Here is a 19,009-nt window from a genome sequence, read left to right as displayed (position 1 = left end):
ATAGGAAGAAAACTATTGGCAATCGACAACAAAAAAGGGTGTTCATTTATAAAGCGGATACAAAAGTAAAAAAGAACTCCAGACAGTATAAATGTGCTGATGCATCCAATGTTGACAAATACGAATGAAGGTTTCACAGTGGGTTAAAAAAGAAGCCAAACTTTCTATAGAGACGTCAGTTCAATGCGAATGGTCTTTTCCGCTTTCTCCTGCTGTTTGACGCCAACTTGTGGTGGTGCTATTATTTGCGTTATGACCACCGGCGGCTCGCGCGCCAAGTAGTAACGTCGGCAAAGTAGAGTCTTAGCGGCGTAAAGGGCAAAAACAACAGCGTGGCTGAGTAGTGAGCAACTGGCGAGAGCCGCAACCGCAAAGCCCACCGCCGAACCAGGGTCACTTGACCAGTCCAGCACAGGGTAAACTGCTGACATGACACCAGCCCAGTGCAGTATTAGCGTGAAAAAAATAAACACTAGCCCGAAAATAAGTGAAAAGTAAAAATGCAGCACGCGGATTGGCAAATCGTTCAAGGCAAGTTCGGCGAGCAACAAGACACTGTTAATAGCGTGAACGTGAACATTTATGGCTAACGTTGATGGTGTGGCTCCCACAAGGCCATGCGTTACTCCGATCCAATACAAAATGCTGATGAAAGGCGCAAGGTCACCGTAGAGGTTAAACAGCACCCACGTGACCTTGTGCGTCCAATAGAGGTCAAGTGGCTCGTGCGAAACGGGAGGGTCTGCATATAAAATGCGAAAAGTTTAAAGTCAGTTTAGCAGCAAACTGGTTCCATTTTGCACTTCATAATTGCAAATATGTTATCATTAACACGATTTGATGGTTTGTTTGTTTATCAAGTTAGTTTTACAACAAAATATTGTAGTTTTCAAAATCGTTTCAAGAACTATGGTTCCAAATTCTCAAAAACACATAACTTACTTTCTGGTGGATTTTGTTGGTTTTCTGACCTATTTCTCACGCCCCCTAGTGGTGGAGAATTGGGAGGTGATCTGATTGGCAAAGGGTTGAAAAATCCCGCAGTTGATGGACGCACAGTGTTAAATATTGCTATAACTATAATAAAAACAAATAAGTTTGTTTTACAACGCAGAAATTTGATTTGCGTATATAGCAGACCACACTATATGTTTAAATCAGCAAAACAAATGTGTTTTAATTCACAATTTTATCCATAAGAGAGAGCGACTTACTGAAGTAAAGGCACATAATAAACTCTCCCCAGTGGGTAAGGAAAGCGTAGTAGAAAGGATCACGATTAAGAATGATGTCGGCTAGGAACCATCCCACACTGTAAACTGCGACCGAAATACGATACAACAGCACAATAGAAAGACGATCAGTCCACTACAAGTAGAAAAACAACATTATTGTTTGAGGTAGTTTAAAACAACAAATTATTGGTAAAAATCTAAGTACGCCTGTTTAGCACAATATCGATGCTTGACAGTGTTTGCCCTGTGGTGTTTCATAAGTGGGTTATATTGTAAAGAAATGCGGTAATCATTACACAGAAACTTTAATAAAGAAGCATCAAAAGCGCACCAAGGCAGCATGCCTAAATAATAGCACAAAAACAACGCAGACCAAAATGTCGGTCCGCATCACAAACTATAATATGCGATGTTAGTCAGACTATTTCGTATTTATAGACAAACTTTTGTTTTTACATGTCATTGTGGAAAGAATTGTTTTAAGCAAGATATGCAAATACTTTGAAAAATAGTAAATACTACGAACCAACCTTTAGCCGTCGAAAAACAGTAGCGTCACAGTCAACAAATCCCAAGCGCCGCAGTTGAAACTCTTCTTTCAAAAACTCTCGAACGTCGGTTGTCATTACGTCATATCATTTCCCAAAGTTGTAAGTATTGTTGTGACAAACTATTGCCTTGCAAAAGCTAAAAGCAAATCTTGTGTTAAATGATGTAGCTTTTCCGACACAATTACAATCAGAAAGACCAGCAGTTCAATTGGTTTTCCGTGTTCGCGAAACAGCAGTTGCGTCATAATAAGATGACAGGCAAAAGCGTGTACTGTAACATAATCCTTCAACTCAGCAGTTCTTGACCATTTTTGCGCTTGTATCCTTCAAGCTTTAGCGAGATTAACCAGTGTAATTAATAACAGGCAAACATGTTCAATGTGAGTGTTGTTTTATACATGTTATTTGATAAAGATACCGAACCATTCCGAAATTCTACTTTTTCCTAAATAAGTCCAAAGTACAATTAGTTTCACACAGGATCTCGTACCCTCCTTTTTGGTGCTTCGTACCTTTTGAGGTACAACCCTGCCCTATAGGGGCTAAAAATAACCAGATTAAATCCTAGTTGACTACACTCAACAAAAATTGAAAAGTATTTCGGTTAGTGATTTCTGTTCATAGTATCCAAACAAAACAAAAAAATCATGTACGCCGTCGTGCTTGTGCAGACCTGTTACATAACAAACTATTCAATGACATCAGCGCATTCACAGACACAAAACATATTTCTCTCTACCAAGCGACAACACGTCATTCACTGAGGCAGGAAACACGAAGGGAAAACTGCGTGTACTTCATGAGCCAAACACATGCTGTTCAACAGCAACATATTGTTTGTGACTAGAAAAAACGCACAGTAATTTAAAACAGGCAACGGTTGACTGTTTTTAACTACAAAGTAAACACTATGGCCCCCAATAGGCTATGAGCTAATTGATTCATGTACTCTAAAATTCTTCGGCCGAATTTCCGGGCTACTGAATCTGTAACAATTCTTGAAAAGTAAGAACACAGGTCACCTGCTCGAGCTATTTTCCAGTCATTTACAAAGGAGGATTGGTTACGAAAAAGTTCCGTGCAACCTGATACGTCAGGTTATATTGGATTGAACCGACTCACCAAACCGTTTTCTGTACCTTGTGGTTAGCCAGACGTAAAGTATTAGGTTTTGTTTACTCACAAATACGAGCGCAGGCATTTAACCGCAATTACCAACGAAACGATTGTTAAGAAGAAACAGTACACTTTCCTCAAAATGCTGAAGTTTCATCTTAAAAGGGGAATGAGACAGTGGGGGTGGTGGGTTAAACAGAGGCTGTTTGGGCCTAAACAGATCCGGTCCTAACGCCAACAGCTCAAACATGCCAACAAAATTAAATACAATACACGAATAAAATCATTTTTTTCCCCGTTTACTCACTCACAATTCATTACTTGGCTCTTACAATGCTTATTATACAACTTTGCCTACATAACTAAATATAAGCCTACTGTTATTCAGTATTTGTCAACGAGTGTAGCCTACTAAGTAATCCAGCATATCATTACACGGCTTTTCCCCCAGCGCATCTACTGACCAATTAACTGACCTCACTAATTGCGAAATTGCGCTATTTCGAGAAACGGTTTTGTTAGCTACATATGCCTGCAGGCGTTTTTCGCTTAACAGAATCTGTTGCGCCAGTCATCGCCAATGCTTACGCGTAGGGGAACCACCTGGGATAAGACGATTCATTGCATTTGTGAAAGCGCTAAGCGCCATGCAACTACCACGTCTCGAAGTGGGCGTCAAGCCCCCGTGGGTTGTTTACAATATAAAAGGGGGCACTTGGAAATAAATGGGCAATCATACGTAAATCTATAACTTATATCCTTTATCATCAAACATAAGCAGTTTTGTACATTTTTTGCAATGTAGATCACTTCTAACATGAAATGCGAAGTATATATATGAAGTGGTACTGTTGGTGCATCAGCCTTTACGGTTTCGTTTTCGACTTTTCAACGAAAGTTTTGTTTCTCTGTTTTTTAGCTGAGAATAAGTGTTCAGACTTCTTAATAATGTTTCTCGTTGGTTGTTCTTAAAAAACGTTTAAATTTTGGCTAAAAAATGTTAAACACTGTCATCATTAAGATTTTGTCTTCAAATGAGAGGGGCAGATCATATACATAAACCTCTATTGGTTAGGACAGAGATAATGCCATATCCCAGTTGCGGCCCCATGTTATTACAAGCAGCAAAAGGCAAGTAACTCATCATTCGTGTTTGTTGTTTTGCTTCGAGCTGAGATTGCGACACCGTGATCATACCCTTGTATGGGAGCCATTGTTGGGACTGTTATGACGTGGTATGCAAGAACGATGACGTCGGGTTGTTCATTTCAATGCATTGCACGGAAATTGCAACGACGTCTATGCAAAACAACATGTTTTTATGTGGCAAAAATAGTATAGTGCATTAGCTGGAACTGGGCCAGCAATGTTTTTCACCACAGACTTTCAATCAGGTTAAAACACATAAGTGGAAAATGTTGGACACACTAACCTTGCAGTAGCAAAGGAGATTCAAATACCTGAACAAACTGACAACATTGCGTCAATCCAAAAGACTTTTTTCATGGGGTGAATCCATTTCTCAGTGAAAAATTTTGACCTACGGTTTTAGCAAAGCATTCTAAAAGATTTAAAAAGTAAAAACAATCGACCATTCTTTGTATGTTCGTCGAACAACATGAAACATAAACAACAATCGAGTGGAACTTTGGATTTATTGCACTGACAAAAACATAAAATAATTTGAAAAATGTTAAATTAAGGTTGTAAATTGACTACATTTCTACATGGCCTTGCTGGAATTCAAGTCAACTGAAAAACATTTTGCTTGATGAGGTTCATCCCTTTCAACCTCTAGGTTTCGCCCAGCACTCCTTAGTCCAACCGCCTTCAGTTGGACGGTTTAATGATTTTCAAAACAGACTGCAGGCAAAACTGCTACTGGATGACGTCAGAAACAAATCGGGTGACGTAATGCAACATATACTCATCACAAACTTCCGCTAAAATACAAAAGATTGTAAAATCCGTAGTTTGCACTTTGGGACGAATTGGATTTGATCAAAATCAGTAATTTACAAGTAGGCTATCGTAAAAACAATAGCCTATAAGCCCTACATAATAGGCTATAAGGCAAATAAAAAAGTTTTTACGATCGTTTCTTCCACCATAGTACTGTATTAATTATGTTTGTATTCAAAACCAATGAATAAAATCAGAGCCAAGGTGTTTTAACTATTCCACTTTGCTGAAAGGAAGAAACATTTCCGATATTTTTCGTGCATTGAACTTGCCAGGCGTAATGACGTTCGTTAGGGCAATGACTTGTTTTACAAACTCTATGTAATAAATTTACCAAACTTAGTTGTTCAAGAGATTATTACAAATACAAAAAGAAATACAAATCACACACACGGGACTTTCCCTACCTGCAGTGAACTCTGGTTTTCCGTTCAAACGAATATTTCGTGCTTCAAAGAATTTGTAGACATTGTAAAACATCATGTCGTCATGCATGGACGCTTTCAAGAAGTCACGTGCCGGCACGAGGTCGGACATTCCAACAGAACGAACAAAACGAATCGCGGCTATGACCTAATCAAGTGGTTGAGTATTAAATCGGATTTGCATTATAGTAGTAAATCTCTAGTTCAGAAAATCTTTGTAACTTAGAAGTTGATTCCAATAGAGATGTACCGAATATTCAAATTTTCGGTATATTACTAGTTTCCAACTTGCATAAATCCAAACTCCTGATTTTAAAACATCCTACTACGGGTTTGCGATGCCTCACTTATAATCCTTACATAAAGCATCATTGAGGGTTGTAGCCTAGAAATAAACATTTCCCGAACTTGTGATTTATAAAATTAAAGGTTCAAATCGTTGCGGCAATGGCAATAGAATAGGGAAAGATTCCCAGAATAAATTTACCAGGGTTTACATCATTGAGGGTGTTAAGATATCGTGATGGAAGTTTGAAATGTGTAAAATACTACGAGCCTCTACGTTCAAACACACGATTGTTTACGTTTTGGTGATCTGTGGACATACTTTGCCGCAACAGCAGGTACCTTTCCATCGGGGGAGAAAATCAAACAAGTATGAAGCACTCGTTCCTGACCACACGTGTAAACAGATCCGTGTTAGACAAAAACAAAGTGTTTGGAGATAGTGTTTGGTCAAACGTTTAGGCGAAAACGGAAGAGAAAGTTAACGTATCATAATACTGGGCTCAGGCATGACACGTTTCGATTTCTTGATGAATACAGGAGTGCTTGATTTACGAAACTTCAACACTCGCATCAGCTACCGATACTTCACTGATACCAAATGTAAAACACTTGTTTTTTACGCCACATTTTTGCCCCGTGACACATGTTTCCATAACCAAAGAATGTCCGCCGTCAAAAATCCAGTAATAAAAACTTTCTTAGTTACGCGATAATGTAACAAATAACAAAGAAACTGAAAAGGGAGAAATGTTATCAAACATCTTTTGTATCAAACCCAAGCCCTAATTGTAAAGAAACAAAGTAATGAAAGAAAGTGCTGAATAAAGAGGCTCAAATTTCAGGGACTCTAAAGTTTTCGTTCCGGGCGGAAATAAGTTTGTTGTTGGAATTCTAGTAATCTGTTTTGATCAACAACTAACCTGTTTTTTCGAAAGCAAAATGTCAATCACTTGATGGTCGCAGGTTGCCATTCGCTGAAAGAGTAAAACAGGATAAAGTTACTTAAAAAGTTAACACAAGGTTTAAAATAGTAGCGAAAAACAACATATGAAGCTATAACTGCAATGTGATTCTCTAAACTTGTGGTAATAAAGAAAGTGTGGCGACTTACAACACTATTCGGACTTCAAGCTTCAAGACTTAAAACATACGTAAATATACAAATTACATGCCCATGCGTACAACAAGAAATGCAAATACGACAAGATAACAATACACAATAAATACAAGTTGAGAAACAAACTATTCGTTTAGCTTCGTACTTTATGACCGGGTTTCATGTACACCGAGGGGAAATTAATACATCGGTTCTGGATGGGCCGAACCGAGCCAGAACCAGCAGAGTACTCGGTACCGAGCATCGCAATTATTGATGCTCGGTGCAGCTAAGCCGAGTATAAGATAAAAAATTAAAACTTTTTCTAAACTAAATTTAAAACTACGCAGTTACCGTACTACGACACAGCATTAGGAATTAAAACGGGTTTGTTAACACCAAAATAGGACGTATGTTCCTTTGTTATTTGTTAGTTCATCAACGTTTTGATGTGAAGGAGCCTTTAATTTTTGTTATGGCTGTGTATAACTACAAGTAAAATCTCGGGAAGGTAATGACAAATACCAATAATGGTACCGGTAAGACAATTACTCTAGTTTCATCACTGAATCTACCTTGTACATATCGAGAGCAAGTCCATCGATCTTTGGATGTTCATCCTCCAGTGACCTCAGGAGTGCTGCAACCTCCTTGGAGTCTTCGATGACCCGATGCAGCATCAGTTGTTGGAGTTCAAAGTATGAACCGCCTTTTACCAAACACGTGACGAGCAGCTCGTAGACGAAACTCTGCAAGACAAACCCATAATAACTTGTTGCATTTTTTCACATTTTAAAACGGATTTCATGCCCGCAGAGGTAAAACCCGTTTTAACCGTGGACCGGTTTTGAGGTTTGTCATTTCGAGTTCGGGCTGGTTTTGAGGTTTTTACTTTTGAATTCGGGCTGGTTTTGGGGCTTGTACTTTTGGGTTCGCGCTGGTTTTGAGGCTTATACCTTCGGGTTCGGGCTGGTTTTGAAGTTTGTACTTTCGAGTTCGCGCTGGTTTTGAGGCTTGTACTTTCGAGGTCGGGCTGGTTTTGAGGTTTGTACTTTCGAGTTCGCGCTGGTTTTGAGGCTTATACCTTCGGGTTCGGGCTGGTTTTGAGGTTTGTACTTTCGAGTTCGCGCTGGTTTTGAGGCTTATACCTTCGGGTTCGGGCTGGTTTTGAGGTTTGTACTTTTGGGTTCGCGCTGGTTTTGAGGCTTGTACTTTCGAGGTCGGGCTGGTTTTGAGGTTTGTACTTTCCGAGTTCGCGCTGGTTTTGAGGCTTATACCTTCGGGTTCGGGCTGGTTTTGAGGCTTGTACTTTTGGGTTCGCGCTGGTTTTGAGGCTTGTACTTTCGAGTTCGCGCTGGTTTTGATGCTTGTACTTTCGCGTTCGCGCTGGTTTTGAGGTTTGTACTTTCGGGTTCGGGCTGGTTTTGAGGTTTGCAATTTCGAGTTTGGGTTGGTTTTGAGGTTTGTAATTTCGAGTTCGCGCTGGTTTTGAGGCCTGAACTTTCGAATTTTGTATTTTTAAGTGCAGGCCAGCAGTTTGGGGGATTGTACTATTGATTTCAGACTGCGTTTTGGATTGTAGTTTGTTTAGTTTTCGACTCTGTTAACAAACTTTTTCCGTACTAACCTGTATGTCAACTTTAAAGCTATGTAGGGATTTGATGTATTCGATCAGCACCGAAACTTTAAAACTGCTTTTGATTTCCTCAGACTCGCTGAATGGAAAGAAAACTTGAGCGTAGAGGTCGTTTTGATCCACAACCACCCAATCTCTGTGCCGAGAAGGTATTGATGATGTTTCAGTCTGTGTTTCACATTTCTAAAACCAATACACATAAATTCAAAGGGGTTTTTATCTGAAATGCCTTCTTTACATAGAACCAAAAATGCATGGGTTGGTCATTTTAATCTCTTAAATTGCACAGTAACAATTCAGTGGACCTGAGATGGTTTAACCTAGCTAAAGAAATTAGGTACAAAAAACAATACAATTAATTTCAAATAACCTTTGAATCGATACAGTGCATTCAGGTACCAGCCTATAAACTAATTCAACCTGGTGACAGCTAAATAAACACTAAATAGTAGAGTAAGCAAAGTTTCCAAATTCGAGAGAACTCAACCAATACACCGATAAATAATGGTACGTATACAAGTGACACCAAGATTCCAATTTAGTTACGAAAGAATAGTTAAGTATCTACCTCGATGTAGGCTAGCTCAGCGTCGATGTAGTCCTTATATCGTTGGTTGATTTTCGAAAATATGCTGGCGATTTGTGTAATCGGGATCTTGTGCAGTGGTGAAATTGCTGAAGGGTAAAAACGCAATATTAAAGCGTTTTACACTGGGAATAGTTGTGTAAAGACTTTTGTGCCAGCCAGTTTACACTTGTTCGAAACCATGTCCAATTGAAGTATGCGTCGTTTAGCTGCCTTTCGAAAGTCAGTTGGGTTGTGTGTTTTTGCAAGTTTGAGCTTGGGCAACAAAACAGTTCAACCCAACTAGCAACTTGAAGCAATTTCGATATAATGTTTGTTTTCTATAGGAGTCTGCGGCGGGATTTGAACCCACAAACTTGTGAACAACATCGTTTGCGCTAACCTTATGTCAGGCATCACTAATGCACAAAAGTTATCAAGGAGATAAACAACGGAAGAGTGGAGAGCAAAAATACTGTACGGGTAATGTTAGAGGCAACAGAAGTTACACGTAAGATCAAAATCGCGTTTCGTTTCCGGGGGACACTGGGGCACAAGTTAATTAGTAATACTTGGCACTTTTTTAACGAAAAAAAGAGTGACTAGGGAAAAAAAGAGAAATTTTCGCATAGTTTTGGAATAAAGTACAAATAAACAGACAAAAAGAACGGTTTATAATTCTCTACATGTAATAGCTTATATGAGAAAAACATACTTTACCTTGCTTGCAAACGTCCAGCACCGCAGACTTGCTCGCTTTTCGCAAAAGCAAAAAGTCTACCAGGACCGTCTGAAAAATAAAATCGCCAAATAAACAATCCATTTTCACTCCTTACCAATAAAATTACCACAGAACATTTTTTGCAAATAATTTCACAACTTTCTCATCCATTTTTAAACACCTGGTCTTGAAACATATCTCCCATTTCATTCAACACCAGTTTCAGGTACCACATACATCCCAACACTGCATCAATGATCACGTTCGGTTGAAATACAATCCATGTTGCACAGTCTCATTCCAGAAGAGGAAGAGTCAAGAAAAACAATATGATAGAATACAAAGTCATGAAACGAGAAGCCCAACTACGTTTTCCTACTCAAGAGTTTCTTTAAATAAAGTAAACACAAAAACGGCACTAAGAAGATTAAATAAGAAATTTGAAACAACAAGGATACAAAGATCACACACTGTGTTGGTCATCGCTGTTTTTGATGTCAGATCAGAAGCTGAAATAAATCAGGCTTTGTTAAAAAAATTCGAATTGACTGATCATGAAAAGTGTTTAAACCAAAGTTAACACACACTAAAAATTTTAAGAATGTTAACCATTGAAATAAATACAAGATGAAACGGCGTTGTTGTACAACAATATCCTGCACTTGCCGAGTGCTAAACATGCCTTGTGTTCATAACAATATGGGTTCTAATCCTCATTCACTTAGGTTTCCTTGAGCAAGAAACTTAATGACTATGCTTAAACAAAATACTAAACGAAACTTACCAGGGCTTTTTAGTAGAAAGGGTTTAATTGGCAACGGGTTCAGCAGAGGGTCAAGGTAAACAACATTCTGCTTTGAAACCCCTGGAAGTTTGATGTCAAAAAACATAGAGGTCTAAAGAAAATAAAAGAGGCATTGAATTTAAGAATGCAAGTTTAAGAAGGTAAGCAGTATCAAAAAAACTAGTGCCATAATGAGGCTAACACTAGCCCATAAGGTCAAAATTGTATTGTCATCAGCTGCACTGACAAAACCTCACAGGTCAGAACAGTTGTGTAGTGTCTGCAGCTTATATCTTAAATAATTGTTCAACTGAGGACATGAAGCACAATATCTAGGCTTGGTAATTAAAGCCATAGAAATCCCACACTTACTTTGGACATTTGGTGATGGGCAACAACCAGGTTGTCAACAACAGAGAAGGCAAATCTTCCGACCATTCCTAGTCGAAGCACATAAACCTTCCGAACCACAGCGTCTCTGTAAATAAAAGATAGACTCAATTAAATAAATTTAGTTGGTTAGTTTCTTCTGCACTTTTTTCTATCCTTAATGATATATATCTAAAAAGGAAAAAGGACGAAATCTGACAAATGGCTGACATTTCCAAGTTAATATATATTTGTGAGTATTGATTTTCATAAACAGTATAATAAATAAAAAAGCAATAAACGTTTTTGCAAAAAGTTATGTAGTTGGTAGAAGTGTTCTAAAAAGAAGTGTTGTTCACACACAAAATTTAGAAGAAAAGTCAACTCAAAGTAACACAACGATTTTTAGTACTATGTAATGTACAACTCAATGTACAACTACAACTAGGCATAAAACTCAAGTCATGCACTAGCAGATTTTTTTTTACATTTGTGGGTTGTTTGCTCAACCAATGGGTGAACCAGATAAAAATTGACAGTGCATAACTTCAGGTATTAATCTATAACTTTGAATTAGTATGGATCACTCTTTGCAACCACAACATTACACAATTTTAAAGTTAGACTACAAAATATATAAAGCAAGCAAAGAAATGTGCCCCATTAAAGGGATGTTTAATCAATATTCACAGTGCCACATAGAAAAGCTACACATATTTACTTACTTAAGAAGAAGATAAAGAGAAAGCAGACACTTTTCAGTTGAGTTTGGCTGGGGATGTTTCAATATTCCTGCGTACAATTTATCATACCTGTGCAACAAAAAATATTACAAACTCTTTATAAGTAAAGAGGATAGATGACTTCAACAACATATCTTTAACAAAACAGCACACAAAAATGGGCCATATTTTTTATAGATTGGAAACAAAAACTTACAATTTTAATAAGATGACATCCCTTTCTTGCAACTTTAGACTTGGAGCAGTTTTGCAGATGTCAGCTTCAAACTTATGAAGTTTTGTTACTTGGCCATTCTGTAGACAAAAAATCCTTTTCAAAAAATGGCTAAAAGTCCTGAAAACAGTTCTAAAATCTGTTTGCATAGATCAGGGGCAGGCAACTTCTCCAGTCGGCAGGCCTGATATGGGAAAATGAAGTACTTGGCGGGCCGGATTCCTGAATCGATACATTAATCGCGTATTTATCCAGTGATTTAAAACGGATTTTTGACCACCTAAACCAAATACATTCAAGAACATCACAAATACATTACAGTCCAAACAATCTAACTGATATAACATAAAACTAGAAGAGTGGCTTTCTGATATACTTCCATTTTATATATTCTATACAATATTTACCAATTTACTATACACATCATTTGATCTACACATATGATTGTTTTTGTAAACAAAAACAAATGGGTCCCCACACGCGCGTTTGTGCAGATTTACAGTAAACAAATGTTGCGGTGATTTTTAGATTTTTAAGAACAAATTTTTAGAAAGCATTAACCCAACAAAAAACAAATTGTTCTTATTTTTTTGCACTATTATTGTAATGTAATTACAAAAACATTAAAAAAACGTAACAAATACTTTAATCTAATCTCTTGCTTTGACCCAGATATTGTCGCCCAAGGTCGGATTTTGAACACAATTTTTTTTAGAAAGCTGTAACAGTTGTGTTACAGACACTTTAAATTTTAAAAGCAATTTGCTACAAGTGTATACATAACAAATTGTTTTTCATTTAACTTTGTTTCGCAAAACGAGTACCATTGACCTGTAGTAACCTCTCAGGATGCACACGCTAAACGACTGTTTGACCTTTTGACACCGTTTTCAATAGCACGCCGTCCTTGGTGTTCAACAATACTGTTTAACCTAATTTATACATGAGTATTGACTCCTAAATTGATTGTCAAAAAAACGCTACGTTATGACGAAAGAAAGGTCTGAACTGTGTTTGTAATACCTACTAGTTGACCTTAAGTAACCCGTGATCATGCGGCGGCCAACCTGACAACGAGCATTTAAAAAACATTTATTTGGCAAAAAGTCAAGTTAACTTTTTCCTCTTTACTTTGATTAACAAAGTTTTGCTTGACATATACAAAACTGAAGCACGGTTATTAGGTTTAAATCACGTCATAGGTGTAAAATCTTCTCCAAAACTAAAAATGTGAGTGATAACTTAATAAAATGAAATAGCATTGCTGTGCAAAACAGCTGATTTCTAATCACTGAAACGACGTCTCGTAAAACGTCTGTCCGACGTCAAGCTGAGCCCTCCCGCTATCGTAAACCAGTGAGTTACTCTCTTGGTACTTCTGCCTACAGTGTCTTTCTTGACCAAACGAGCGTTAGACACATTTACGTTTCGGGGGCCTGTGGGTGAACCGCTGGGTCATTCGGGGTCAAACTTCTAGAGGATCAAGTTCAGATTGATAACTAAGATATGTCCAAATTTGAAGCACTTTTTCTTTACCAAACGAGCGTTAAAAAATATACGTTTCGGGGGCCTGTGGGTGAACCGCTGGGTCAATCGGGGTCAAACTTCAGGAGGATCAAATTTGGATTATTAACTAACATCTCTGTAAATTTGAATAAATTTGAAGCACTCTTTCTTGACCAAACGCGTCTCACAAACCAGCGTTAGACAGAAAAAAGAAAAAAAAAATACGGACAAAAACAATATGTGTCCCCTTCAGGGAAGGGGACCCATAATTATTAACCACAGCGAATTTAATGCATACACCACAGACTTAGATACTGCTGAAACACAAACTAGGCTACACGTGTGGAAACAAAGGAAACGATGAAAGCAGGCCACACACATGGTTGGCAGTTATGTCATAACAATGGATGTATGGTGCAGTGGTAAAACGGCGGGGAAGTTTTTTGCTTGGGGAGCGTTACTGTCCGTTACAACTAAAATTTGACGCAGTAAGCAAGTAGTGGGGGATTGTGGCAGATTGTGGCCATGGGCCACATTATCATGTAAGACCTGAAACTGTCTGCGGGCCGCTCAAAATCTCGTCGTGGGCCGGATCCGGCTGTATGTTGCCCGCCCCTGGCATAGATGGTTGATCAACATTCTCAACTGAGACAAATAAAAAATGTGTACACTTACATTAAAATAGAAAGGTACCAACATGTTTGCCTTGTCTGATGTGGAAGCAAGCAACAATCCAGCTTCAGGCTAAAAATGGGAAAAGGTTTATTAATGACATCAAAATACAATGCCACAAAAAGATAACTTACTGAAAAGACTGCCCAGTTGACTGTCATTGGGTAGCTTTTGACAAACTTCAAAAAACGTCGGTCAAGATTGGCCTGCAAAGCATTTTAAAACATTAATGAACTGTTTATTCTGACAAACTGTTAACAGAAATATGGCTTACCTGATAAAATTCAATTCCCTGTTCTGTTACAAATACAATATCAAAAGGATTTATCCAATGAAAAGTAATAATCTTGTTTGTTTTTCCCTGATAGCACAAAAATATTATTTTCAAAATAATGTGCTTATGTCAACACAACAAGTTAAAAATAAATGCTTAGTTGGTCACTACATAATTTTAAAAGCAACCAGTTGACTGATGGGGTCGTGGACCTTTATACCTTTAAATATAACAATAAAAAATCCACAAAATCTAAGAGGCATTTTAACTAGTGGTTGAAACCAGTAATGAACCAAACCCTTAACAGGTTCCAGGTTTATACACTATACACTAAAAAAGTCATTGGCAAAACAGCATATTCAGCCGTAAAGTTTTGACCAACCGAAACATCGGTGCATCACTAATTGGAACCAGAAAACTGACGGTTGACAACTGCTAGGCTGGTATAAAACATAAGTGCCTAGTTGTTATTTACCTTACAAGTTTGTGAATACTCAATTGGATCAGTAGTTCCATCAACAAAGTTTGAAAATTCCTGGAAAAAAATTACACATAACACAAATGTGGAAACTAGTGGCTTTGGATGCTTTTGTTACATTCAACACCTAAATAGCTTAGATGATGATCACTAAGCAAAATAAATATCAGAACCATTCATTGGCTAATTTTAATAATGATTCACTATACATATCTAATACATTGGTAATAAATAAATAAAAATGTAAAACAGTAAAATGGGTATAACACTTTAATAAGGTAATAATATTTGAATAAAGAATACCACTGATTTTTCGTTGCGCTGCACAGCCAACACTTTCTGCTGGCCTGAAAATTTGATTGATATCAACGGACCCTTGTTCTTGATCGGAAATGTCAAAAATGATTTTTCTGTTGGTCCCTTTACTGTGACACCAGTCTCACCACTGCATCGTACAGCAAAAACCTTTAAAATTTATCAAAAACAAATAGATTAATGCCCAAGAATTGTATGTAGTATCAACGTAATAAATTAAAAGTTGGTAATAAACAGTGACAATATCACAGTTAAGATCCATCAATTTTATGCATACACACCTGTCTATTTAAATCATCATAGAAAACATTGGTAACTGCACTGGCTGGGTCAAACCTTATAGGATTCTTTTCCAGTTCAAAACAATAGGAGCTGCTGGCAGAGGTGGACATTTTCCAGTGTATTTTTTATCAGTTGCACAGAAAGGTTTGTTCCACAACTACATCTTATTCAGTAGAGCAAAGAGGTAATTAAAAAAGACTAAATTTTTTTTGAAGTAGGACAACCTACAAATAACATGACAAAATTTGAGTTAATGTTTGGATGGACAAATTTTGATATTTTAGGAACCGCAACCCTAAACAAAGTGTCTGTCTTTCACAAAAGTATTTTTTGATATAATTCATTTAAAAAAAAATGCAACCTGCATTGATGAGGAAAGTCTTTACATGAAGTAGAAAATAAAACTGTACACAATTAAAAGGCAGCAATAAAATCAATTACAGTACTGCAATCATCTACCAAGAACTAAAATCATTTAACTGAGAACCAAGTTTAGTTTGTCGTTTTTGATTTGCAACTGGAATGACATCATCCTTTAAGTTCTTTGTAACAGCACTGTTTATGTATTTTCCCACTCCTTTTTTAAATACTTTTGGTTTGACAGCCGCTCGTTTTGTGGATCTCAGCTCTTCCTCTTCTTTCTGTTTTGCTTCAATCTCCTCTTGCCTAAGGTTAGCAAGTTTTTCGTCTGCCTCTTCAAATGGATCAACAAACACAAGAGCACGCTCCAAAACAATTTTCTTGGAAGGTATATCAGTCTTTTTATCAGTTTCCACAGCTTCAAGCTTACTGAGAGTGGCAAGTCCTCCAACCAGCTTTCCGAAAATGGTGTGTTTTCTATCTAAATGCTTGCATGAGCGAAATGTGATGAAGAACTGAGACTTGTTTGTGTTCTTGCCAGAGTTGGCCATGCTCAAGATCCCGCGCTCAGAGTGAGATAAATTGGAGCGAAACTCATCTGCGAATGGCTCACCCCATGCAGACTCACCACCCCGGCCAGTTCCTGATGGGTCACCACCTTGAATCATAAAATTGCGAATCAGGCGGTGAAATATTGTGCCATCATAATAGCCTTTCTTGCACAGCTTGATGAAATTTTCACATGTTTTCGGTACCATGTCGCATTGCAATTCAAGGTTTAGATCACCAAGGTTTGTGCATAATCTGACATAGCCCTTCTTCTTTACATAATCATATCTTACTGCATCTGTCTCACGAACTTTGACCTCCTGCTCAAGGGCAGGCGTACGAGCAGTGGATGTAAAAGAAGCGGAAACTTTTCCAGTAGAAAAGTTTGAAGTATTAAACTTGTCCAGCTTAGGTTGCTTTTTTGCCGGCTTTTCTCTCAGGATTTCATCTCCCTTGTAATTTTTGTAAAGCTCATCAAGGGTCTGTGATGTTTCAGCATTAGTGCTCTTCATGTAATATTTTGGATCCGATTTTGCTTTCAAATCAGCGTCTGGCAGTTGTTGGTTATGCTTCAAGTGGTAAAAGTTCTGCAAGTTAAACTTATCCAAATTGGAAGGGTCTTGAATAGTGATAATGTCAGCCCGGGTGAATGCTTTGTCAGTGAGGAGGTCTCTCCAGTTTTTGGGCTTAATGTTCAACTGCTCAACTGCATCATAACAGTAGACATTGCCTGTAGTAGCAATAGCAACAATGTGGGTATTTTCATTGAAAACCTTAAACAACACAGGGCAATGGTACTTCCCATCAGCATTTTTGTGGAAGGTCATCTTCACCAGTGACTTTGCTTCCATTTTCTTTCCAGTGATAGGGTTGGTGCCATACTTCTTTAACCATGGCACGATGCTTAATAAATCAAACACATGACCTTCTATGGTACACATGGGGTTTTCAACAGGCTGTAAGGAGATGCTGCAGCAAAAGAATGGCAATCGACGAAAGTCCGCATTTTCAACAGTCTTTTTATGGCCTCCATAAAAAGCTGCCCACTCTTTTCCAGTGATGTACATCTTGTCACTTTGATGTTGACGCTTACCCATGTTGAAGTCTCACAAAAAACTCAGTAATTTTAAGTCAATTCTGCAAGTTCTGGAAAACAATATGACATAAGAGTTTGTTTAAAAACAGTTTACAGTTTCAAATTAACAAAACATCAAATTACCATACAGTAAATGAATTATTTAGTTGTGACAGTTTTAACACACAGACAAGCCAGTCTGCAGAACATGGCAGTTCCCAATGAGATCTTGGGCGTGCAGGACCTACATGTCCCGCGTGCACCCGTGCACGACCCGTAAGTTCGCGTGCAAGGCCAATTTCAACAGTTGCAAAGCAAGTAAAAGAGATCAAGGCAGTACAATTAAATGCCTTTCATGCGAAATTTCCGCGTGCAACCCACCAAAATTGGGGTGCAAATTTTTTTTTTCAAAAAAAATCGCATGTGCAGCTGCTACACTCTGCAGACTGGCAGACAAGCAGACAAGCATGGTAGCAAATTTAAATCATTTAACAGAATATCTATGCCTTGTTTGATATGCCTTGTAGGATAGTTCTGCTTGTTTGATAGTGAGTGGCATGCGGTCAAAAGGTTCATGGTCATTGTAGCAAGATGGAAACACTTTATCCAGTAGAGCAGAAGCTTCACTATCAATCCACTGAGGAAACATAGCACGAAATGACAGAAGAGCATATTTGCGGACGCACTGCTTATGGTAGTCTCTTAATCCTGACAAGCTTGCATCTATTTTGTTGTATTGGAGCATACACTGTCCACTAAGAGCTGCTGCTCTAACTTCTGTACACATCAAATGAGTCGGATTGTTGTAAACATCAGATTTCGCACGGCAGTGATCGAAAGCATGGATTAATTCATGACTGAGCAAATAAGTCATTGACAGATATCTTCCCCTCTTTGTGTACAGTTTAGCAAATTGATTTTGACAGAGCACAATTTGATTATTGGAAGGGTCAAATGCTCCAAGTACGTTTGTGTTGGGATAACATTCCTCAATTGCTATGTGTGTATCAGGATTTACGGCACATCCAGAATTAGCCATGGCTAGCATAAGCATATTTACGAACGGAGACGAATGCTCGTAGGACAAAACTTTGTTTACCAAGGCGCGTGTGTTTTTCTTGTTTTCGGCTTTGATATCTTTCCCATACCACATGTAGGATCTCCTCGATTCAACATCCTTTTGCATGAAATCCCTTAAATTATTTCCAGAACTTTCTTCTGAGCTTCCTTCGGCCATTTCCAACTCAAAGTTCTAGCTTGAAGAGTGAACAGTGAAGTTCAGCTCAGAGAGATTCTTCAGAGAAACAAGCTGTGAACATGAAAGTCCGGGGAATTTTTTGTTCAATTCATACCGTTAGGTGGCATAAATACATGCAACACACTATCTGGGTGGTAGAGTCTGGGTGGTAGCTTACTTGACTTTGATAGACTAGCTGTACAGAATATACACGCTTTGAAATCGCTGAACTCTATGTTTATAGAATGTCTTTTGCCTAATTCCGTTTTTCTGTTTAGCCCGACATCTAAGACAAATGCTATTTTAGACGCCGATATATATTGCATGTTACCTGGGACATCAAACAGACGGGCCTAAAACTTGATCGTACGTAAATTGCAAGTCCAAATGCTACTTTTTAGTTCAATTCAAGCCCAAGTTTGCATAGTCTGACTCGAAGTAAAACTTTTTTTTTAACCAGCAAAGTGAAATCTATGATGCAAGTCATTGCAACAATACATGTGGTGCCCATGGGCGCCGCCACGTAGGGGCAAGATGGGGCACTTGCCCCCCCTTG

At 38.1% G+C, this 19,009-nt stretch overlaps 4 protein-coding genes across 4 annotated transcripts; all 4 read right to left on the bottom strand.

The window, feature by feature from the left end:
• Nucleotides 1-15: 15 nt before the first annotated feature.
• Nucleotides 16-4,488, bottom strand: LOC145225082 (protein rolling stone-like). Its single transcript, XM_080091720.1, has 4 exons — nucleotides 1,766-4,488; nucleotides 1,215-1,368; nucleotides 943-1,077; nucleotides 16-742 (listed from the first exon to the last, which is right to left on the bottom strand). The coding sequence occupies exons 1-4, from the start codon at nucleotides 1,859-1,861 to the stop codon at nucleotides 165-167; spliced, it is 963 nt and encodes a 320-aa protein (XP_079947846.1). The 5' UTR covers nucleotides 1,862-4,488; the 3' UTR covers nucleotides 16-164.
• A 50-nt stretch (nucleotides 4,489-4,538) lies between these two features.
• Nucleotides 4,539-15,393, bottom strand: LOC145225079 (regulator of MON1-CCZ1 complex-like). The gene is made up of 19 exons (XM_080091718.1): nucleotides 15,232-15,393; nucleotides 14,939-15,100; nucleotides 14,633-14,692; nucleotides 14,158-14,244; nucleotides 14,018-14,089; nucleotides 13,887-13,955; nucleotides 11,688-11,785; nucleotides 11,474-11,560; nucleotides 10,752-10,857; nucleotides 10,380-10,491; nucleotides 10,054-10,104; nucleotides 9,777-9,889; nucleotides 9,595-9,664; nucleotides 8,878-8,984; nucleotides 8,301-8,492; nucleotides 7,249-7,422; nucleotides 6,498-6,551; nucleotides 5,272-5,437; nucleotides 4,539-4,845 (listed from the first exon to the last, which is right to left on the bottom strand). The coding sequence occupies exons 1-19, from the start codon at nucleotides 15,340-15,342 to the stop codon at nucleotides 4,781-4,783; spliced, it is 1,956 nt and encodes a 651-aa protein (XP_079947844.1). The 5' UTR covers nucleotides 15,343-15,393; the 3' UTR covers nucleotides 4,539-4,780.
• Nucleotides 15,394-15,456: 63 nt separating this feature from the next.
• On the bottom strand, nucleotides 15,457-17,238 carry LOC145225080 (RING-type E3 ubiquitin-protein ligase PPIL2-like). Its single transcript, XM_080091719.1, has one exon. It carries the CDS (start codon nucleotides 17,236-17,238, stop codon nucleotides 15,688-15,690), a length of 1,551 nt encoding a protein of 516 aa, XP_079947845.1. The 3' UTR covers nucleotides 15,457-15,687.
• Nucleotides 17,239-17,285: 47 nt separating this feature from the next.
• LOC145225083 (mitochondrial inner membrane protease ATP23 homolog) lies at nucleotides 17,286-18,585 on the bottom strand. The gene has a single exon (XM_080091721.1). It carries the CDS (start codon nucleotides 18,451-18,453, stop codon nucleotides 17,701-17,703), a length of 753 nt encoding a protein of 250 aa, XP_079947847.1. The 5' UTR covers nucleotides 18,454-18,585; the 3' UTR covers nucleotides 17,286-17,700.
• Between the last annotated feature and the right edge of the window lie 424 nt (nucleotides 18,586-19,009).

The sequence above is a fragment of the Phallusia mammillata genome, chromosome 4 (genome assembly GCF_965637545.1).
Source record: "Phallusia mammillata chromosome 4, kaPhaMamm4.hap1.1, whole genome shotgun sequence".
NCBI classification, from domain to species: Eukaryota; Metazoa; Chordata; class Ascidiacea; order Phlebobranchia; family Ascidiidae; genus Phallusia; species Phallusia mammillata.
Note: the sequence above shows the minus strand (reverse complement) of the source record. Positions and strands in the feature narration are given on the sequence as shown.